The following is a 24,863-nucleotide window of genomic DNA, read 5'->3' as shown; positions in this document are numbered from 1 at the left end:
AAAACAAGAGATTTATAAACTTAGTCAAATTGTTAAAATTTGCATTCTAGCCTCACCATCACCAAATCAATCTGACTATGAACACCAATCAGTCAAGGAAAAATTGTCAAAAGCCTTAAGAGACCCACCATATCAGTGATGTATAAAAGGCAAAGTCTCAGATGGCATATTACTCCTCTTATCATGTCAAATATAAATCCATCATTGTGATCTATCATGAAAAAATCATTTGAGAATAGTTGCTAATAGATCTGACGGCACCCTTATATTAACAAATCTCACATATATGCCAAAACATAAAAATTGAAGCTAAAAACAAAACCACCTCTGCTTTCAAAGAACATAGAGTGGACAAGACAAAAACCACAAAACTGTGGGCTGAAATTAAAAATAAAATAAAATTACGAAAACAAATTTTTGGAGAAACCGCAACCAGAAATTAACCTAAAGGTTGGCGCCACCACCGATGAAATAAATATTTAGTTTGAAAAAGTTAGCGACTATGAAAAGAAGAGAATAAGTTAAGATTTTTTTTTACTTTTATGCACCCGTGTTATTTTTTGGTCCAATGTGGTACTTATTTTTGAAAAAAAATATACATTTTGATACTTGAAGATAATAGTATTAAATTTTTTAATGTTTAATTTGGGTTTTAGAGTTAATTTATGAAAACTCATAGTTAACTAATGTAGCTACTCGAAAGTCACTGGTGTCAAAAAATGCGGGTTCAGGATCTCATTTTTGTAAATTGAGTCCATAAATATTATTAAATATTTACAGAGTTATTGTACTAGTGAATTAAATTTTAGATAGGTAATATTTTTGGAATTAAAAATTATTTAAGATATAGAGACTAAATTGTAAAATGGTAAAAGTTAAATTGCTATAAAATTTTTAATTAGAAAATAATCTAGGGCATAAAGTGGAAATTTTACTACTTTAGGAATGTTAGTGGGCGGTGACTTAGCAGTGTATAGGAATTATGTTATAAAGTTTAATTAATTTATAATATATATAGTAAAAATAAAACAAATTATATGTTAAGCATAGTGGAGAGAAAGAGAAAAGCATTTCTCTTCATTATCTACATGCAGTCGAATTCTTCATTATTGAGGAGAAGAAAGTTTTGGCGATAGTGTTTCAAAGTTTGAAGCTTCAATTGTTAACGTTGATATGGATTCCTCGAAAAGGAAATGAATGCTTATTATTAAACTTGTTGAAGAGATGAAATATAATCAATGTGTATCTTTTTTATCAGAGGTTGAATCAATCGTCAGAAGAAGAATTAGGCCAAAAAATAGGATACATTCTGGGAAAATAAAACTTCCATCGAAGAGAAGTAAATGAAAGGCTTTCATAAAAATTCTCGTAGAATCGAGAATGAAGTTTTCATTCTGTACATGCTAGATCATGAATTAGTAACTGCAGAATTAGTAACTGCATCCAATCTCTAAAAAAAATCCCAATTGTTTCGAACTTTCTAGTTTTGGAATGAGAATATTTACGGAATCCCCATGAATAGGATCAAACCTTATAAAAATAAATCATCAATGAATAATTCAGAGCTTATGGTTTGTATTTCTATAAACCGAATCACTTTAATTTCTACATTTATGAACTGTTTTGCATGGTAAGATCATGAGGTGAGTTGGAAATGATAAATTGAGTTGAATCAATTTTATTTGACTAGTTATCTATGATAATGACTAAATTGAATAGATTTGAAATATTTTATATTGTTGTAGTTGCAAAATTGACTTTGTGTTAAGATGAATTATGATGATATGCATACATACAAATTGATAAATTAGTTACGGAAATGAAAGCACTGAATTGAGAAATTGGCTTATAAATGAATTTGAGCAATTGTTACCCTATTAGTTGTTCGGGCAGAGTCAGATTTAGTTGGCATGCCATAGGATAGGAAGAGTATAGGGTTACTTTGATTACACGTTAATGAGTGCTAGACACATTGCAACTTATTACTTCAAATTTGTCCGATGAGGCACTAGGTGTCAAATTGGGGTGATTGGTTAGATTCATGTATCTATTTGTGTCCGAGTCGGGTTAATACTGAATTAAACATGTAAAATGTAAAACGGTACATGAAAATGAATTGAGATGGTAAATGATTATGTATATCGAATTTATAATCTCGAAAAATTGTATAAATATGATATAGTCCAATCGGTTCAATTCGGAACTTGTTGAATGAAAGTATGATATTCTTATACTAGCTATTTGGGAATAGATGAAATGATTTATATGGTGAGATAATATATTTTGATAGTTATTTAGTAATGTCAATACATGAAATTTTGTTTTAATGTTTTAATTTATTTATATTATATTTAAATGTTCGATTATAGAAATACCACTGAGTTTATATTCAGCATACAGTTTTGTTTTTCGTGCGTAGGTTAGGTTAAATTCGCGATCTTGAGCTTCAACATTAGCATCTTGACAAAAATCCCAGACTCTACAAAGTTGGTGAAATTCTTGTTAATTTAATGGCATGTAACTAGGGGAGTCTTTTAAATATTTTACTAAGTTGAAGGTTTGAATGGCAAGTGGATGAATTTTGTATAGATGTTAATGTTATAATGAAGTTGGTATGAAGCATGTGCACATATATGTTAATGTTGAGTTGTTACATGTTTTATTTGTGTTTGGAGTAATAATGTGATACACTAGTGGTGGATATGGCATTGTAGGTTAAGTTTTAGTTTATAGAATGGCATAATCAAAGTAAGTCAATAAGTTACTGATATATGAAAGATATACTAGTAGGTTAGAAGTGAGCATAAAACATGACTCGAAATTATATTTGCTTTGACATTTGAGTGGTACTTAGAGGCAATGAATTGATGATTGTAAATTTATGATCAAATGGTTGAGTTGGTTTGTAAAGTTATAAATTCCTGTATAGGTATGTTTGAACTTACCTTGATGTTGTTTAAATGTGTTAGGAGAATATTTTAGTGTGATTGGTTATAGGTATGATGTGGGAAAGGAGTACGTGCTAGGTAAGCTTTGGTATAGTTGTTAATGTTAGGAATGAAATAAGTACCAAATGCATATTTTTGAACTTAACTCTTGAAGTATCGATACCAAAGAGAAAGTATTGATACTTAGCAATTTCAAATAGTATTTCAAATAAACAAAATGCCAAAATGATATCGATACTAGACTTAAGTATTGATACTTATTTAAAAGTACGGATACTTTACAAAAGTATCGATACTTGCCTTTGTTAAAATTCATTTTGCAAAATAAAATAAAATAAAAGAAAAACAATATTGATACTAGCATGAGTATTGATACTCTATAAAGAATTATCAGTACCTAGTGATAAGAATCAATACTTTAAATTTGATGGGAAATTTTTAAACATCGAAGCTCATTTGAGTATCGGTACCTGACTAAGGTGTCAATACCTGTTTCAAAAATTTTTGAACTTGTTGCAACTTGGCCCTATTTCATGCTCAATTTAATAACTGAATCTTGTAAAACGATTAAGGCTTGGAATTAAATGTATTTCATTATATACTTATGTTTCTTATATGATTGTACATATATTAGTGAATCAATTATAGTATTTTGACAGTAGTTGCTCTGACAACGAGTGCGACACACTGTAACTAGGACCCGATGATCGAGTTAGGTATTAGGTTGTTACAACTAATAATATTACCAATTAACTTTCATCAAAGCAACCCAAAAAAATCGAATTAAATCACATCCATTAGACTATATTTGATCAATTAAATGCAAAATTAAATAAACTCATAATTAGTACTAAATTTATTGTAACCTCCCCAACTCGACCCAGACGTTATGGCCGAATCATGAAGATTACACTAACTACCAAAATAACCTAGTAAAACAATCAATTTTTGAATAAAACTAGAAAGCTCATTTCATAATGATTTCAATATACAATTATTAATTTTAATTCAAATAATCTAATATAATAATTTAGGGAACGACTTTTAGTAACTTAAGCATGAAATAGGTTTATATGGTTGAGTTTCAAATCTCCGTGAAAGGTATCGATACAAAATAGGAAAGTATCGATGTTTATGTAAGTATTGATACAATCTGAGCATTCTGTCAATGAAATTTATAAAACATGATCAATCGGTATCAATACTTTTATAAGTACCGATACCGGTTTGGCATTCTATTTGCTTTGAAAATCGATTCATATTATCAAGAATCAATACTAGATGCCTGGGTATTGATACTTTTCATTAGGCTTGGTAAAAATCATTTTCTTTAAAAATTGTTTCGATTCAATTTCAAAACATGTATCAATTTAACTCATTTTAGGAAAACATTAGGTTGTTTTAATTCAAAAGTTGTTAGAAAAGTCCCATTTACATTTACTTTAATCTCAAATTTTATAACCAAAATCAAGTTTAATGATAAAAAATGAATAATGCAAAATCCTTAAAACTTAAGTGTAATAGAGTCCATGCCCCAAACCATTAAACAAACCGTATTTATAAAGTAGTTTTAAATAAGTTTTTAAGTAAAATCTATGAACAATGCTCCGAATGCCGAATCTAAGCCCTAACCTTATGAGTTATCTGAAAAGTTGGGAAAAGCTAAATAGTGAGCTATGAAGCTCAGTGTGGTCTTAACATATAAGCAGTAAGTATATAAAGCAATAATTAACAACACACAAATTTGCAATATACAATACATATTAGAGTATCAATCTGATCTTAGTAAATATACAACCTGCATGAATGACAGTGCAGTTTTCCTACCCAACCATCTACTTCACTCCATAGTAAGAGTTCCTCAAAACTCATCCAACTCTACACACCAAACAATATTTTGCAGATCAATCGCCAGTATATCAGTAGGTTACGGATAAACCACCAGCAAAATAATAATTTGATTGATAAACTGATCTGGCATTAAATGCCAACACTTCCTCCTTCAAAACCCAAATTCTAATGCAACAGTGTGGCATGCTATTGATATCAGAAAATGATAACAACAGTAACAATATTAACATGCTATTGTCATGCAAAAGGTAATAGTTTGATGGTTAAGTAGTAACAATAGGCATGCATCAGTAATTTATGCAAATTTATCATAGATTTAATGACACACATATAATCAACATTACAATTTAGAAAATTGGCAGCAAAGAACAATCATACTTACAACACACAGTTGAGTTTTCAATCAAATAACACTCACGATTTTTTAGATTCTTTAGAAATGATGTAACCTTTTTTAGATCTCTTGCTACTTGTTGCATTTGAAACTGTTAGGGTATTACACTAACGTTAATAAATAATTACAACAACCATAAGATAAAAATGAATACATATTCAATCAACCAAACCCATATACACACGACATAACACAGTTAAGACACACCTTTACCCACATACCCGTGCAACACTACTTTGGTTTAATTCCAACCCGATTCGCCTAAATCTAGTGCTTCAAACGAAAAACACACATAACATACCCATGTTAAAAATCAACGACAAAGAAAATAGATGGATTTAAAAGAAATTGATTAACAAAACAGAAAAGAACAACACTTAACTTAGTTGCAAATCAAAGAACAGAGTCTTAACCATTAAAAGAGATCTCACTTTTGATCTACAACAAATAGAATGGAAATTATCGTTGACAGATTCAAATGCTAATGTAACCCGAATGAATGAAATGTGATTCAACAGAGGAGGAAATTAGTAGCCTACAGTGGTAGGGGATACGATGACAACAAGGGAGAAAATGTAGGAAGAGGAAGAGGAAGAGAAAGAGGAAGAAAATAAGAGAAAAGAGGGAGAAAAAAAGAGAAGAGAAGAGAAAAGAGAAGGGAAGGCGCAAGGGGAAGAAAAGAGTGAAAAGAGGAGAGAAATAGAGATTTTACAAAGTAAAGGAAAATGAAAAAGAACGCCTAACTTAGAAAAACTAAGCTTATATACTTAGGGTTTTTGGCACTTTAAGGTTTCTCCTACTAGAAAATATGAAGTTATCGATATCCATAAAAAAAGGTATCAATACTTACGTAGGTATCAATTTGGTTTACAACATTTTGATAGATCAAGCCCAAATAGAAGCCTAATTACATGTTCAGATAGAAAATTAAAATAATTCCTACAATTACAAATTTAACCCACATTTCGGGGTGTGACAACTCTCTCGCCTTAAAGAATTCCATCATTGAAATTTAATTGGTCTAAAAAAATGAGGATACTGTCGCCACATTGCATCTTCCAGCTCTCATGTAGCCTCTTCAGTACAATTATTCCACCACAATACCTTAACCAATGGAATATGTTTCTTTCTCAAAACTTTTTCCTCTCAATCCAGAGTCTATATGAGTTCCTCCTTATATGACAAATCCGGTCTCACCTCAACCTCCTTAATTAGAACCACATGTAAAAGATTAGATCAGTATTTCCGTAGCCTGGAGATGTGAAACACATCATGGATATAGTTTAGCTTAGAAGGTAACTCCAACTAATATGCTACTGGCCCAATCCTCTTAAGAATCCTATAAGGCCCAATGAACCTCGAGCTCAACTTACCTTTCCACCCAAATCTTAGTACTTTCTTCCACAGTGATATTTTTAGAAAAACTTGATCACTCATATTGTACTCTATGTCTTTTCTCCTTAGATTCGCATACAATTTCTGCCTATTTGAAGCTGTTTTTAGTGTGTTCTGAATCAGTTTAACTTTTCCCTCAGTCTCTTAAACCAACCTAGGACCCAAAACTTTCCTTTCACCCAACACAGTCCAACACAGTGGTGTTTGACATTTATGGCCATATAATGCCTCATATGGTACCATCAGTATGCTCAACTGGAAATTGTTATTATATGAAAACTCAGCCAAAGACAAGTTCTCCTTCCAACCATCTCAGAAGTCAATAATACAACTCCTCAATATATTCTCCAAATTTGAATTACTCATTCCAAATGACCATTTGTCTGAGGATGGAAAACTATATTGAAATCTAGTCTAGTACTTAGTGCCTCATGTAGTTTCTTTCATAACAATGACGTAAAATAAGGACCATTATTAGAAATAATCGAAACAGACACCCCATATAGTCTCACAATCTCAGAAATATACAACTTAGCTAGCTTTTATAGTGAATAATCCAAACAAACCGATAAGAAATGAGTTAACTTAGTTAATCTATCCACTTTTACTAGGGAATCTTAATCACCTGCAGTAGACCAAAAGAAAATTGGTGTTCAACTTTCACCTGCCGGCACATCAGATACTTAGCCATAAATTAGGCCGCCAGTATAGTTCATTTAGATCTTGATACATCTTATTCCCTCCAAGATGTATAGCATAAAAGTTACTATGCACTTCCTGAAGTATAGCATGTCTCAGTTCCTTATCATCTGACACATAGAATATCCTTCAAATGTATAGACCATCATCAAAATTAAATACAAAGTCTATCGTTGGTCATTCCTTAACTTGTTTAGTAATGAAACATCCAAAGGTTATTTTTTCTTGACTTCATTGACCAATGTGGGTTTCATTTGCAACTCTGCTAGTAAGCTGCCATTATCAACTAAACTCAATCTACCAAACATCGCCCGTAAATCAGTCATTGATCTCCGACATAGAGCATCTACCACAACATTGCCTTTTCCGAGATGATACTTAATAACACAGTCGTAACCCTTAAGCAACTCAATCCATCTTCACTATCTCAAGTTCAAATTTTTTAGGAAAAGAAGATACTTGAAACTCTTGTGATCCGTGTAAATGTAACACTTCTAACCATACAAATAATGTAACAATCCATTTTTAGTGGTGTCAGAAATACTGATTTCAGGATCACGATTCTAACGAAAGAGTAAATATTTTAATATTTAATTAATGTCTAGATAGTTAACTTAAGGTAATATTAAATTTGTGCGAATAAATTTTTAAGTTTAAATGGTTAATTAGGTAAAAAAAGAGATTAAATTAAAAATGATGCAAAAGTCGAGTTCTATTAGTTAAGTGGGTTAAATAGCTTTAACAAGATGATTCAATGGGCTTAGCGGGTGAATATATCATATAATATGTTAGTGGATAGTTATGGACAAGGTTTAATTGAAATTTTTAATTAATAATAAGGGTAAGATGGTAAATTAGTAAATAAACATAAAAGTAATGAAGTTAAAATCATCATCATCTTCATTTGGATGTTTCAAAATCAATTCTCCATTTCTATCCATCTAAAGCTTCGACCAAAGCTTAGTTCTTGTGCATGGTACATATTTGATGCTCGTTTTTTTATTGATTTTTATGTTATTGAGCTCATTTTAGCTTAATCTACTTAGCACAGGGGTTAATTTGCAAAACTGTTAAAAGTTTAGGGATAAACCATGAATGAATTTGATGTGTTTTTGAAGTTAATTGATAGATAATTAAATTTAGTTGTCAAATGAACATGTTTTGTTAAATGATTTTTAGTGAATTTAGGGTTTAGAGATTTATTCGTTTCAATGGTAAATTTCATATATATTTTTTAAAATTAGGAAAAATGAGCGTTGATATAGGTATAAGGAAAAATCAGCTAATATGGGTTTCTATTAAAAATGGTTGAATTTCAAGTTTGGGGATTAAGGACTAAACTATAAAAAGATTAAAACATTAGGGGTAATTTTTAAATTTTACAATGATATGGGTTATAAGCTAGAATTTATGATATTTAGTTGTTGGTATGATTTAATTGAATGAAATTTCTATTTAGATCAAGATAAACCACAGTTGGATTTAAATCGAGGAAAGATAAAAGCTTTAGATTAGTTTCCAACTCTACCTTTGTGACTATAGTTATTGAGATAAGTTCGTATGAATTATAATCTTATTAATGATAGTTCGGTTGATTATCTGTTATATTATATTAGTTAAAAACTGACTTGAATTTATAAATAGATCAACGTTCTGAGTAAGTGACAAATAGATAATCCCATTTAAACCTTAAAAATTCTTAGGATACGAATGACATGTCATTAGGGATTTCATGTTTCGGGTGCTGGTCTTGAATATCCTACCAATGGATGAGATTTTGCACTTATTGCGGATTCTCCACAACTCGTGTGAACAACATCGTGTAGCTAACATTTCGATCTATAGCTCGTGTGAGCAGACCCATTTCACAGCTTGTGTGAACACTATTGAAAAGAAAAGGTTACGGTTATATGGAAAGGCACACCATGTGTGAGTATTCCCAAGTATCCAATATAATTCTAGATGGTTTAACGGGTAAGAAAAGTTAAATGGCAAGGCATGTATTCAAATGGATAATTGTTCATAATCTTATGAAATGTAAGTTTAATGAATGCAAATGAATTCAAGGGAACTAAATGATTATGTGATGAATGATAAGTTCATGAAGTTTCATTTGTGAAATGGTTGATTTTCTATATACATGAGCTTACTAATTTGTGAGTTTGGTGGTGTTTATAAGATTGTTAAGCTTATGAGTAAGGTAAAGATACTATGCATATTTCATAAATGTGAATTTAAGAAGGGTGAGTTTATGTTTGAATTTATATGAACTTACTAAACATTATTTGCTTATGTAGTTATTTTCCTTTGTTTCATAGATTATCGGAAGCTTGTTGGTGTTCTATCACACTATCCAACAATCATTTCGATAGTTTCTGAGTTATTTTGGCCAATGTTATAAATGGCATGTTTATGACTTTATATAATGGTAGTTCTTGAATGTGTTAATGATAAATTTGGTATGAATATGCCTTTAGAGTATATATCTTGTTTGATGAATTTTTAGTGCCTTGACAAACTTATGTTTTTTTAGTCACTTTAAAGTACTTTGTAATATATGGTCCTTTTGGTATGTTTATGATGAAAATTGAATGGTTTATAATTGAGGTCATTAGGTAACTAAATTGAATATTTTTTGTGCTTGAGATGTGGCATTATAGCCTTGTTTAAATTGAAGTTGTTTTGGTATAAATGTGGTGCCTTTGAATGACATATTGGTTAGAAGAAATAGGTTGATTGAATTGGCATGTTTATATATGTTTGAAAGTGTTTAGATCTATTTAATGTATGCTCAAATAGATTAGATGTTTGGACAAGTTTTGGTCTTAAAATGGCTTGTTTTTAGGGTAAAATTATGGAGCACACGACCTGGGATACATACTATCACACGGCCTTGTGTCACTTATTTTTTTTGGTGTAAGTTTAACATGGCCTAAGACATGACCATGTGTATCAAGTCATTAAGTTACATGGTCTAGCACGCAGCCGTGTGGAACAAGTTAGAGAGTTGTACGGTCTGACGCACGGCCTGCGACACGACCATGTGACCCCAGTCAGTAAGTTACACAGTTTAAGACACGGGCTAAGACACGGTTGTGTGTCTCATTGTTCGAATATCACACGGTTTGGGCTATGTCACACGGTCGTGTGACCCCTATTGTCAAGATTTCAACTTTTTTTTTTAATTTTTCTGATTTGTTTTATTTTAGTCTCGAATTGTTTCCAAACTATTTTTAAGGCCTCAGAGGCCTGATTTAAGGCCCAAATGTATATGTTTGATAGGTTAGTAATGAGTTTTATTTAATTAATATTAAATGACATTATTGTTCAAATTAGTACGGTAATACTCTGTAACCCTAATTCGATAACAAAAATGGGTTAGGGTGTTACAGATAATGCCTCCAGATTTTCAATGCAAATACCATCACTGCCAATTCCAGATCATGAGTCGAATAGTTGCACTCATGCAGCTTCAACAGCCTCGGCGCCTAAGCAACTATCTTCCCATCATGCATTAACACATATCTAAGTCCAATGTGAGATGTATCACTATGCACCACATAATCCTTCCTTAATTCGGGATGTATCAATATCAGTACCTTAGTCAACACAAACTTTAGCTTCTCAAAACTAGCTTGCTGGTCATCAGTCCACTTAAGAGAAAACCCACTGACAAACCTCCGAGAATACCCGACTAACCCTAGGAAACTTCGTATCTTGGAAACATTTTTGGTTGCCTCTACTCTAAAATAGCCTCAATTTTCTTCGAATCCACACGGACAACCTCAGTCAATACAACATGTCCCAGAAACTTAACTTTCTTCAGCCATAACTCACATTTACTCAACTACTCATACATTTTCTTTTCTTTGAGAATCTCAAGACACCATACTAGCAACATAGGAATTAGTAGAACCAATATCAATCAAAACAAAATACAACATAGATTGAATCATAACGGTACCTGCTACAAAATCAAATACGTCCCGGTCTTCTTGACGCCTAGTTGTGTAAACCAATGTCGATTGTCTAACCTCAGTCTTACTCAGATTCTGACCTAGTGCTCTCTGACCTTGACCCGCAATACCTATCACACCAATTGCGACTCTAGGACTACTATTCCCTTCTTGACCACGTGTCTTCAGAGGTAATTTCCCAGAACCTTAAGTCTAATTCATAGCTTGCATCTGACCAACTGGGCGCGGACAATCTTTCACTCAATGCTCAGTAGACCTACGTCTCAAACATGCACTCGTATTCTTCCAACAGTTACCCAAATGACGCCTATTATAGAACCCACAAATCAAAATCCTCCCAAATCGAGATGAACCTCCAAAACTACCTCTTGCAACAGTCTATTGTGATCTGTCTTCCTTGGCTCGCTTCAAGGATCATGAAAACAAGCAAGTAGGACATGAATCCCTCCTACCTTAGGCCTTGTCCTTATCATATTTTTCTCTCTCCATCTGTTTAACCTCTTCTACAATATTAGTTTTCTCAACCAAAATCTCAAACACTTTCTCCTGATGTGCTGCAACCTAAACCTTAAGATCATATGTCAGTCTATCATCAAACTGCACACACTTATCCTACTCAGTAACCACCACACCCGAAGCATAATGGCTCAACCTCATAAATTTGGCCTCGTACTCGGCCACTGTCCTATCACTCTACTTTAGCTCAATGAACTCTAATCTACGAGCCTCAACATATCTCGTACCCATATATTTCTTCTAGAAGGACTTCTGAAAATATTCCCAAGTCATATAGTCTGCCTGAGTACCTCTTACTACAAATTGCCACCAACGATAAGCCTTGTCCCTCAGTAGATACATTGTACCCTTCAATTTCTACTTTGGGGTACAATCCATATCCTCAAGAATTCTTTTTGTAACCTCTATTCAATACTCAGCTATAGTCGGGGCTGTTCTAGCCACACCCTAAATAACTCAACTCTATTAGCCTAGAGCCTCTCAGTCATCGATTCATGGCCACCTGATCCAAACTGGGCTTCAGCAACCCTCTAAAGCACTTTCAACATAGCCTGATACAGTGCATCATCACCCCTTTGATAATTTCTGCCACTAGAGGCAAATGAGTCCTCTCTATAATCAATCTCAGGAATTAGAGTATCATTCTAAAGTGTAGGTGGATCAATTTCCAGAGTTCGATGCAATCTAATTCGGGTTTGCCTACCTCGAGTGCTTATAATGAATGCCTGAATGTCTATAATCTAGCATATATCTACAACTTTAGAAAGTCCAATAGTTAGTTAGGGACGACACTAGATTTTAGGAATTATTTTAAAAATATTGTAAAAATATTTGTGGCATGGTACCCAACAAAAACCCATTTTATAAATATTGATGCGGACCTCACTAATCCCACAATTTGAGTTTTAAAATTGAACTCTGATACCACCAAATATAACCTCCCCAACCCGGCCCATATGTTATAGCTGAATTATAAAGGTTATACTAGCCGTCAAAATGGCCCATTAAAACAATCAATTTTTAGATAAAACCAGAAAGCCCATTCATGATGATTTTAAATTATACAATTCTTAATTTTAATTCAAATAATCTAATATGATTTTAGTAACTCAAGCATGAAATAAGTTTATATTGTTGAGTTTCAAATCTCCATGAAAGGTATTGATACAAAATAGAAAAGTATCAATACGATTTGAACATTTTGCCAATTTTGAAAGTTATAAAACGTGATCAATCGATATTGATACTTTTATAAGTATCGGTACTAATTTGACATTCTGTTTGGTTTGAAAATTGGTTCATATGATCAAGAATCAGTACTAGACGCCTGGGTATTGATACTTTTCGTCAGGCTTGGCAAAAATCATTTAAAAAAGAAATTGTTTTGATTCAATTTCAAAACATGTACCAATTTAACTCGTTTTAGAAAAACTTTAGTTTATTTTAGTTCAAAATTTGTTAGAAAAGTCTCATTTACATTTACTTTAAAATAGTTTAACAGTCACAAAGTTTATAACCAGATTCAAGTTTAATGATAAAAAAATGAATAATGTAAAATCCCCAAAACTTAAGTGTAATAGAGTACATGCCACAGTTCGTTAAATAAAACAAAACAAAACAATATCTATAGAGTAGTTTAAAATATTTTTTTAAGTAAAATCTGTCAATAGTGCTCCGAGTGCCGAGTTTGAGCCCTAACCTCACGAGTTATCTGAAAAGTTGGGAAAAACTAAAGTGTGAGCTATGAAGCTCAATGTAGTCTTAACATATAAGAAGTATATAAAACAATAATTAATAGCACATAAGTTTGCAATTTACAATACATATCAGATTATCAATCCTACAGTGATCTTAGTAAATATGCAGTATGCATGAATAACAGTGTAATTTTCCTACCCAGCCATCCACTACACTCCTTAGTAAGAGTTCCCAAGAACTTGTCTAATCTTACACACCAAATAGTATTTTGCAGATGAACTGCCAGTATATCAATAGGTTATAGATAAATTGCCAATAAAATAGTAATTTGATTGATAAACTGATTCGACATTAAATGCATGCACTTCCTCCTTCAAAACCCTAATCCCAATGCAACAATATGGCATGCTATCGATATCAAAAAATAGTAACAATAACAGTAACATTATTAAGATGCTATTATCATGAAAACGATAACAGTTTTATGGTTAAACATTAATAGTAGGTATGCATCAGTAATTTATGCGAATTTATCATAGGTTTAACACCACACACATAATTAACATTACAATTCAAAAAATTAGCAGCAAAGAATAATAATACTTATGGTGGAGGATGCGACGACAATAAGGAAAAAAAGAGAGGAAGAGGAAAAAAAAGAGAAAAAAAGAGAGGAGAAGAGAATGGAAAAGAGAGGGGATGACGTAAGGGAGAGAAAAGAGAGAAAATGGAAGAGAAATAGAGAATTTACGGTTTGGGGTGACACAAAGCAAAGGAAAATGAAAAAGAGGGGTCGACCTAGCAAAAATAGGCTTATATACTTAGGGTTTTCGACATATTAGGGTTTCTCACACTAGGAAATACGAATGTATCAGTACCTATAAAAAAAGGTATCGATACTTGTGTAGGTATCAATTTAGTTTACGACATTGTGACAGATCAAGCCCAAATAGAAGCCTAACTACACGTTCAAACAGAAAATTAAAAGAATTCCTACAGTTACAAATTTAACTTGAAAATTTAACTAACATTTTGGGGCGTAACATTTATTTTATTAACAAAATCATGAAAAATTCAAACCTAAAAACATTGGCAATTAACTTTTATCAATTCAGTCCTAAAACCAGAACTAAACACTAAAAAGTTAACATCACTACCTTTAGGTACCAAAATATATAACTTTTGTCAAATATATGTACCAAATTGGATAAAAAAATAACATAGGTACCACATTAGAAAAACAAGTGTTAAACTCAAGTATCAAATGATATATTAAGTCTTTTTTTAATTATAAGTGTTCTCATTTATTTAATGATTTAAAACTAGTTTTATTCGGGCTGAAAGCAATATTGAGATAAATTTCTCACAATCTGACTTAATGCTTGAGAAAGAAACTAAATTCTAGTTTTTCCAATCACTTGTTGAGAGCTTTAAGTATGAACAAATATTGGGACAATAAGACTTTGACTTGATAAAAAATCTAGTTCCGTACCATCAACTTCGGACTATCTTTCATTTTTTTAATTTTAAAATTCAAATCTTAAAAAAGAAAGGGTTATAGAGATTATTAAAATATTCTATCATATATATAAATTATATTATATTTTTAAAAAATATTTATCTTTCTTATATGATAAATCAATAAAAAATTTGATCATAATGAGATTTATATTTAAAACAATATATAATGAATAATGAATTTTACAAACATCAATTATTTTTATATAATCTTTAATAAATATATTTATTATATAATTTTTTTTCATCCACTCTGCGGCTAAATATGAAATGGTTTTGGGGATTGGGGATGTAAAAATACATTGAATGGTTGAATATGGATTATAGGAAAAATCATTGTTACTTCAAACACATGAAAACTTCTGGGTTTAGGTTTCTACTTTTTAAGTCTTACGGTAGTTATTCCCAATTGAGTTTAAACAGGCCACAATAACTGGAAAACAACTTTGCCCGTTTAACCTTTTTTATCTAATGATGAACTTTTGAGTTGGGGTTTACATATTTGATTAATTACCAAATAAATCAAAAACTAAATTAACTCAACTAAATCAGTTCCATTCAATTCAGTTTAACTAATTAACCCACCAAAACTATCTCACCATTGTTATGCAAAGTTTCTTCTCATTTGACCAATCACTGTTAAGATTTGACCAACTTAAAGAAAATGTCAATCTTGGTTGGGTTTTCTTGAAAACGTATCATTTTTAGTTCTTAACAGAAAAATCAAATTCCAAATCCCCCACATATTTGTGGAATCTTCAATCAACTAAGTCCTAATTCCATATAGCATTAACCAAGAAAAAAGTCACATATTTCGGCTGATAAATTAGATTCTGCCCATCTTTCTGACAAAGACAACAGCACGTTCAAATGCTTTCTTTTCTAAACAGAAAAGAATAATATTATATGTATTTAATCTCTTACAATCATCTCAAATTTGCAATTCATGATGGTGACATTATTATATTCATTGACAGAAGAACTGGTGAACAAGTTATGGACTCACTTTGGCAATAGAATTAAGGATTTCCTCAACTAATGTGACAACATTAATACAAAAGTACTACAAATTTCTTTTTAATCAATTTCTATTGTTAAATACTAATCTTTGTATATTGATACAAAGTACATGTAGCACGCTAGACATCATTATCTGATTATTTTATCACCCACGCAAATTTTTAATAATACAAAAGGGTAAAATTTTTAACAAAAAAGGCCAATTTCATCTAACATACAAAAATTAATTTACCTGTTTTTTAGTAAAAGGAGCAAAATGCAATTTATCAAGAGCCTTTAAATTCCAAGACCAAAGATAAAAGAAACATCATTGATATCAGAAATAACACATGCACCATGAACTATTACTGGAAAAGAGACTAGATTGTATTGTTAGAAGATCCATGTATCATTTGCAAGTATTGTGAAAGAAAACTAGACAATCTAATGACTGATCTCATCTGAAAACGAAGTAAGGTACCTTTCACTCAGAAATGAGGTTCCGGTAAACTGATAAATCCTTCCACTATGCTATGAGGAGTATCAAGTGTACAAAATACATGCTGTACACAAATTGATCTTCACAGGAGGCGTTGGGAGGCAGAAAAAAAATTCTCATACAGTAAACCCATCCCGGGGAAATCCGTCAAAGAAAAGAAACAGCTCTGCTAAACTCAGTGTTTGTAGGAAACTCCCGAAACTGGCGAAGAATTGTGCTTTTATATCCAAAAACAGAAATATATATATATATGCATCAATAAATTCATCTGCTCAATGGCTCTAACTGAACTTCCATTAGTCCAGAATTCTGTGAACCTGTTCGTGCGGAAGCATGGTGTGGGTTTAAAAGGTCAACAGAATCGTCTTCTTCAACATTGCCTAGGACCCACTTGCCCCTTCCTAAAAACCGGTCCCTCCTTCGCTGTCTTTCTCGATACTCCAAATAAATGACTATCAGTGCACCTATCAAGAACCAAATTATTAATGCCCAGCTAAGTCCATGGACATTTTCTCCTTTATATCTTTCTCCTAAATGCTTCATTCCAGTGAAAAGCGCTGCTATTCCTACAACAATGGCACCTCTGCCAACATTTACATGGAAATATTCCCAAATAATCCTATTTGAGGAAGCCTCCACACCATGATCAGGTTTCTTAGGCCTGAGGTATGCATTCACTGGTTGTACACAGGCACAAAATATAGCAGCAATCCCAAACTTAACATGTAATGAGCTAACAAAGAAACCATGAAGTTCAGCAACAGCAAAAAGAACGGCAAGTAGGATAATTGCTAATCCCGAATACTGTAAGTAAACATGAATTTGGTACCATCCATCACCTTTTACATGTTTAAGGTATCTAGCAGCCAATATTCCACCAGGAAGTAGAATACCCCATGCGAGGAACATCATAAATCCATGTACAGCTAATACCGGTCGTAAATCTTGCTCAGCCTCAGAAGAACCGCGCATAAGCATCACACGCACAGGCCTTTGACTCGTGACAGAATGCATATTTCTCTCACTAAGATGCTCAGACCACTTAGCACCCATTGCCCAAACTACTCTAAGAGGAGTTGTTGGATCAAGAATGTTCTTGCACTCTTTCTTCTTATCATGACTACTGCATGATGGATTAAAGGGGCGTGTGAATTCAAAAGTAATGATGCCATTTTCTGACTTGCACCTGACATGCGTCAAGTTCTCATTCGTCAGATGCACATTTGAGGCATCCTTTCCATCAATCCAATATGTATTTAGACGCCCTTTTCCGGCATTGTCAATCCAGCCCACATAAGCATAGCTATTCACCATCTCACCACCAAAAGCTATAGCTAGATAGCCACTCTTCTTTTCACCACGGGCTGCAATAGATATTGAATCCTTAGATATTGTCCAAAAGAAAGTAACTTGCTGATCATCTAAAAACACGCTATTGTTATACATATCAGAAAGACCACCATCAACAACTTCGACTCTCCACCCCATCTTGGGCTGGTATAATGACTGATAAAACACTTGATCAGGGGTATTCCTATCGGGAGCCCAAACCAATTCGTAAGGGCTTGCCATGACTCCTTCTGCTTCTGGCCCACCAGAATAAATAGTCTCAGTCGCATTCCTCAATGTTGCATTCCCACCTAGATAATCAGAAGTAATATACAAAGCAACATTATGACCTGTCTGCACTGAAAACTTCACAGGAACCCCTCTTTCCACTCTCAAAACTGGAGCCTCCTTCTTATTAATATACAAAACCTTTGATGGATTTGGTGGATTTGGATAATGCAACGCCTCCCCAGTCGTAACAACAAGCGGAACTTTTGCACTGGCAATAATCAAATCTTGGTCCTGCTTATCATCAGCATCCAATGGCCCAAAACAATCATCCACATTCTCTGAAGCATTAAGCCTCAAATGTCCATATGCAACCATCATTGGACCCCCGTGATTTTGGGGCAAATAATATGGCCGGATAGTATCAGGCGGTTTCATCAACCCTAATGCCCAAATAACCGTCATTTCCTCGGTAGGATTCACAGGCAAATCGTATTTATCATCCGACGAATTCAATGGTTTCCTAAACCTAATAAAGGAAACCCCATCTCTCCTATGTCCATAAACCAACTTAGTATTATTTAGCGTCATGCCGTTGGTGGTATTCTCATAAACTACATCAGGACAAACACCTACGGCTGAACCATCTTTACCATGCAACATACACTCACTATAACTCGTAATGTAAAAATCATCAACAAAGGGCCTACCTTCCTCCGTAAAAGCCGCTACCGCGATGTCTGCTCCTAACATCAGCTCCTTGGTTCCTTTCGGATTCGCCCAGCCAAACGCCATGTAATTCATCGTCTTGGTAGCCGCTTCTAGCCCGATCTCAATCCAGTTGTCCTCCACATTCAAACTCCACCGAACCCTATAATTACCCGACAAGTTCTTGCAGTTATCGAACATTGTATGTACCCTGCTTGGATAAAAATCCGACCCGTTGGTGGGGAGGGTGAGGTGGCCAAAGTCCGATAACGTGGTGACGTCCCAGACGGAGAGAACTTTGATCTGGTCCCAGGTGACGTTGGGGAGTAATTGGATCGAAAACGACGCGTTTTTGTAAGTTGTTTGGTTGAGGCGGTGATCGGAGATCGGGAACCCACGGGTGATGTTAGAGAAGTCGACGGCGACCGCCCCCCAGAAAACGACGTCGGAAGAACCGGATAACATGTCAAATCTGGACACTTGGAAAGAACAATCATCGAGGATTTTGAAATGGCCTCTCAGTTGGTGTTGGACCATGGTGAAATTGGATTCGAAGCCGATTAGGGAGCTCGTGTTGGAGCATTTTGTACCGGAATCCGCATTGCAGAAGAAGATGAAGGAATTGATGAGAAAGAGTAGGAGTAACAGGGATGATTTGGAATTGTACATTCGGATCGAATGGCAAGTGATTAGAAAGAACCCAAAAAGAGAAATAGATGTTTAAAAGAAAGCAAGAAAAGAGGAGGAGCGAGTAATGGGGCGGTGGTGGCTCGGTGGAGACGTGAGTGGTCAACTCGTCAATTTTGTTGGGTTGTTCGTGTTTTTGGTTTTTAAAAATTCCTCTGGGGTTTTTCTTTTGGGGGCAGACAGGTAAATGGCAATTTCGTGATTTTATTACACGTATTTGAAACAATCGCCGTATCACGTCAGTGCTGACATTCTTATACTCACAATTGATTTTATGGCAATTTCGTTAAACAATATTTGGATTCTTTTTTCTTGTTAAAACTTCAAAAACTAGGGGTGCGTTTGGTTCGCTGTGTTGGATTAGAGGTGTATTGGGATTAGAGGTGTATTGGATTAGAGGTGTAATAGCTAATCCACTGTTTGGTTGAATGTAATGGAATAGAGGCGTAATAGTAATCTTGTGATTGGTTGAATAGAATAGAGGTGTAATAGCATAATGGAAAAAACTAAAATGACTAGAATACCCTTAGCATAAATTTGTTTTGGTAAATGATTATTGTTATTGTTATTTAAATTTTAATAATATTATTATTATCAATAATAAATAATTTAATCATATTTAAACATAATTATTATTAAATATATTTTAATTAAAATATATAATTTAATAAAATTCTTAATAATCAATATTCTTATATGAATTTACTCAAATCATAATATATGATACTATAAAATATAAATTAACATAATTATTATTAAATATATTATAATTAAAATATATAATTTAATAAAATTCTTAATAATTAATATTCTTATATGAATTTACTCAAATCATAATATATGATACTATAAAAGATAATTTGAAATAATTAATATTAAATATATTTTAATTAAAATATATGATTTAATAAAATTTAAAATAATTATAACTAATAAATTATCTTATATGAATTTGTATAATTTAAAATAATTATTATTACATATAATTTAATAATAATATATAATTTCATAAAATTCTTGATAATAAATTTTCTTATATGAATTTATACAATTTAAAATAATTAATATTAAATATAATTTAATAATGATATATAATTCCATAAAATTCTTAATAATAAAATGTTCTTATATGAATTTACTAAAATCAAAATATAACTTGAGAATTATAATCTGCATAAACACTCAATCCGAGTTCCAAACATACGTGCCAAGGAAGACGATTATTAAACGTGTCATTGTATTATTTTGGCTTGTTTCATGTTTAAGTTGATAAGAGAATTCTTGGACCGCCAAGATTTACATAAATTAAGTAAAATTTAGTTTCAACTGTATCGGTTCAAAACAAGTAAGATTTGCCAGTCCATGCTTTGCTGGCTTTTAAGTTTAAAACAGATGGCATATAGCTGACAATTTTCATCGAGGAAAACAAGTAGTCTGTTCTACCCAAAATATCTCAAGAGTTTTAAACAAAAGGTAGTTAGTTAGATGTAAACACGCCTTTTCTGAAACCTACAAATGTCAATGGCTAGTTCTTAATTACAAGCAGATCATCCTCATTGCATATGGGCACCTAGTTCACCAAACTGATCATCAGCTTCCACAGTATCCTCAGACAGGCGAACTGCATCCAGCTTCTGTTTCAAGATTTCTATAGCATTAAGAACCAACTGAGAAGCTTTGATCACACCAGTGGATTCAACTGTAAAGATGAAACTGTCTTCTTTGGCATATATCTCCACAAGACCTGGCTTGCCCATAGCTTCAGCTTTCTTTAGCACCTCATCGTCATAGGTATACGCCTCTGGATCAACCACCACAACCTGTTTTCAAGATAAAAATAGAATTCATAGTTAGCAGCGCCAACAGCAGCAGCAGTGAAATAGCATAACCTCCAATTTTTGGCTCACAATATAGGGACTGAACGAATGCACTCAACATACATGAAACATATGATGCTCAAGCAAGTCAGAACAGCTATCTACACAAAATATGAGGCAAAAAAAAAGCACTAATCAAACGAACTAATTCCGAAATGCTCCAACACTCACTGCAATAATAGTCAGTAACAACATTACGGTATCATTGGAGACTTCCTATAGAAACAAGGTTTTCAATACAGTAATGGCAGCAGTAGCAAGCAGGCCCCATTTAAATGAAAGCAGAAAGAAATGTAGTTTGACACCTCGTATCTTTAGCTTTGAGATAAACACAGGGTGGTATTAACAGCCCTAATACAAGGAGAAACACTCCAATCCAGAAACCTAAACTGAAGCTCAAGTTCCATCAATATCCTCATGATTCACAAAAGTAAAAGGCACATAAGAGGAACTTTTGTAAGAAACATATAAAGACAAAATGCTACTAAAACACATCCACATTTTAAGCTCAAGCAAACTAGAAACTCTAAAAGAAAAGACCTTGATGACGTGCAAAGCAATTCAATCCTCCTATTGGACAGACCATAGATGTAATTAATCAAAACCAGCAATTTCTTTAACAATCCAGAAGCTCTAGTGATAGCCAACACAACCCAAAGCTTAATCCCAAACAATTTCTTTGTTAGAATAGATGTAATGATGTAGAAAGTAAAGGCATAGCATACCTGTTGGGTATTTGGGTCAATGTCAAAGAATAAGATCATTGCTCTGCATTTTATGAAGTATTGATTAGACTTGGCAATTAATTATAACGGCACAGCCCTTATAGAACTCGGGAAGATTGTGAAACTTGTAAACCTCGTTAACAGCCTGAATTTGCTTAGTTATCTGCGAGTTAATTGCAACAAAGTAAATGCCATTTATTTGGAAATAAAAGAACAGTGGAATATAGAGGGAAAAGAAAAAGAACTGCAAGATGAGCATCCCGATTTGTTCTACATAAGATAGCCATCCTACTGAGAGCAGATACGACTTAAATACTTAATTGTCAGGAAATGAGAATAGAACAAATACCCGACCAGTATGACAAACCAGTGCAAAATAAACATTATTTAGAAGTTTTTAAAATATAAACATCATTCAAATATGGGCATGAACTATGAAGTATGACTCTCCAAATATATACAAGTGCCGAATGCCATTTAACTATCCAAAGTATGACTAGATATTGGAAAAGGTTCAACTATCCAAAGGAATTACAATCATGTCAAATACTATGATATAGGCAACCACTCAATACAATTTTTAAACTCGAAAACTACATTAACATACGAGAATCAAAATCAGATAGAACACGAAATAGAACTCAAATCTCATTGACCAAAACAACAAACAAACGGGTATATTTTAGTTTATGCAAAGTCAATCATCACTTATTAACTAATATCATTACAAAAGAATAAAATTACAATGCTTTTCAGCCAGCTATCCGAAAGAAACCACTAAATGTTTACCTCAGACATGTGAAGCATGGCCATTACCACCCAATTCCACAACAGCCGACTTCTCTTTCACCAAACCATCTTCTTCTTTAATCCCACTATCGAGATCATCATTGGAATCCAAAGTGAAATTCCCCCCATTACTATCCATTAGCTATATTTCAGCCCCTAATGGCTTATACCGCAAACCATCCCCTGAAGCACCAACAACAACACCGTTTCTTTTGCCAATAAGCGATAACATCCCAACAACCAGAACCACAAGCAAAGCAAGATGGCAATTGAATTGCAATGTGGCAATAAACCTTGCTCTATGATAATCAGGGTGACTTCTGCATTTAATAGTATAATTCCCTCTACTTTTTTCATGTAAGCTACATCCATGAACCATCAAATTAGTGTAAAATGAAAATCCCATTTGCACAAATCATGTTCCGTGTAAAATCAACCCAATACCTCGTACCGATTTCGAGTAAATGGACCTGTTAGATCTCAATTCTAACATTGTTGAAACCACACAAATTGCTATGGGAACACATAAAGGATCAAAATATCTATTCTCAATCCCACTTGTATCCTTTCTTTGCAAGTAATACAACAAAAATTCTTCAACAAAAGCTAAAAGCAGAACTAATTCAAGAACAGGATCAGGCCAAAAGTATGAACCTTTCTTATTATTTAAAAGACCCAAAGCAGAGTAAAGCAAGAAGAGCAGAGCAAGTGAGAGCACTTGTAACTGGAGCACCGTCCCCACCCGATCTTTTGAACTGAAAGCATCAAAGATTGAAACCACAGAATTTAAGAAAATCGAAAGGGAAAAGATTGATACAAAGATGAAAGATGGTGAAGAAGAAAAAGGGTTCTCTTTAGTTTTAGAAATAGAGGCAGATTTGATCTGGGTTGAAAGTGAAGAAGAAAATGGAGTTGGACTCGGGTTGAGGCAGAGGGTAAAACAGGGAGGGGAAACTGAAGAGGCATCTAATCTGGGCAAAAGAGAGGGATTAGAAATCGGTGGTTTTCACCGATTAGAAAAGTAATGTATTACACGCGTATTAGCAATACATTGAACCAAACGACGGAATAAAGAGGGATTAGTGGGGCCCACCGATTAGGGGTGTATTGGCATAGCCAATACACCCAACCAAACATGGTGTAGGTATCATTTATATTATTATTAATTGTTATTCTAATTTTTTTTAGTCAAAATAATTTATTTAACTACTTAATTTTTTATCGGTCACTTGTCGCTAAAAATGAAGTGCTGGCTTTTAAAACTGACATAATAGTAACTTTATCTCTTAGATATTTATACATCGTATTTATTTAGTCTTAATTCTAAAAAAATTTAACTCTCATTTACACATTGTGTAATTTAATCATTTTTTGTAATTTTACTTTTCTTTATGGCCATTCCACTTGAAAAGTTAAAAAATATAAACTAAAATAGATAAAGAAAGAATGAATATAAAAAATGAAAACACCCAAAAACCCAAAATTGTAGTTTTCACTTTTTCTCATTCTTTTCTTTTGATACTCTGATTCTCCACTAGTGGATTGAACACTAACAATCGAGATGATCTAGTTTTCGTTGTTCACTATTCATCGATTTCATAAGATTTGCACTCACTTAGCCAAGCATGGAGAATGGATAAGATGAACGGCTTGGGACTCAGGAGTTCAAAAAGAGACATGAATGAACTTATATTATTGGACACCAGTGCTGACAACAAATGACGGATTACGATGGTAAATAGGAGTGATTAGAGTACTACCACTTTGACCCTTTAAGATGTCATTCTTGCATCCAACTTAATGGAAAAATGAAGAACAACAAGAAGAAACAAAATGACTCAAATTTTGGAAAATAGCCAATTCAATTCCTTGAAAATAAAAAGTATCCACTTCATTAATTCAACCCAAATTTATGTCTAATAATTTCAAAAAAAATAAACTTTGATTTACTTCATTAAGACAACTAGCTCAAGCAAACATAAAATGAGTTAATTATCATTGAGAGATAATAAATTTTAACCATTTG

At 33.0% G+C, this 24,863-nt stretch overlaps 1 protein-coding gene and 1 pseudogene across 1 annotated transcript; both read right to left on the bottom strand.

The window, feature by feature from the left end:
* Positions 1-13,307: 13,307 nt before the first annotated feature.
* Positions 13,308-19,633, bottom strand: LOC107897261 (cytochrome b561, DM13 and DOMON domain-containing protein At5g54830). The gene is made up of 2 exons (XM_016822644.2): positions 16,477-19,633; positions 13,308-13,491 (listed from the first exon to the last, which is right to left on the bottom strand). Exon 1 carries the CDS (start codon positions 19,426-19,428, stop codon positions 16,759-16,761), a length of 2,670 nt encoding a protein of 889 aa, XP_016678133.2. The 5' UTR covers positions 19,429-19,633; the 3' UTR covers positions 13,308-13,491; positions 16,477-16,758.
* Positions 19,634-20,781: 1,148 nt separating this feature from the next.
* On the bottom strand, positions 20,782-23,843 carry LOC107895694 (uncharacterized; annotated as a pseudogene).
* Positions 23,844-24,863: the final 1,020 nt, after the last annotated feature.

Source organism: Gossypium hirsutum, chromosome D05 (assembly GCF_007990345.1).
Source record: "Gossypium hirsutum isolate 1008001.06 chromosome D05, Gossypium_hirsutum_v2.1, whole genome shotgun sequence".
Lineage (NCBI taxonomy): Eukaryota > Viridiplantae > Streptophyta > Magnoliopsida > Malvales > Malvaceae > Gossypium > Gossypium hirsutum.
Note: the sequence above shows the minus strand (reverse complement) of the source record. Positions and strands in the feature narration are given on the sequence as shown.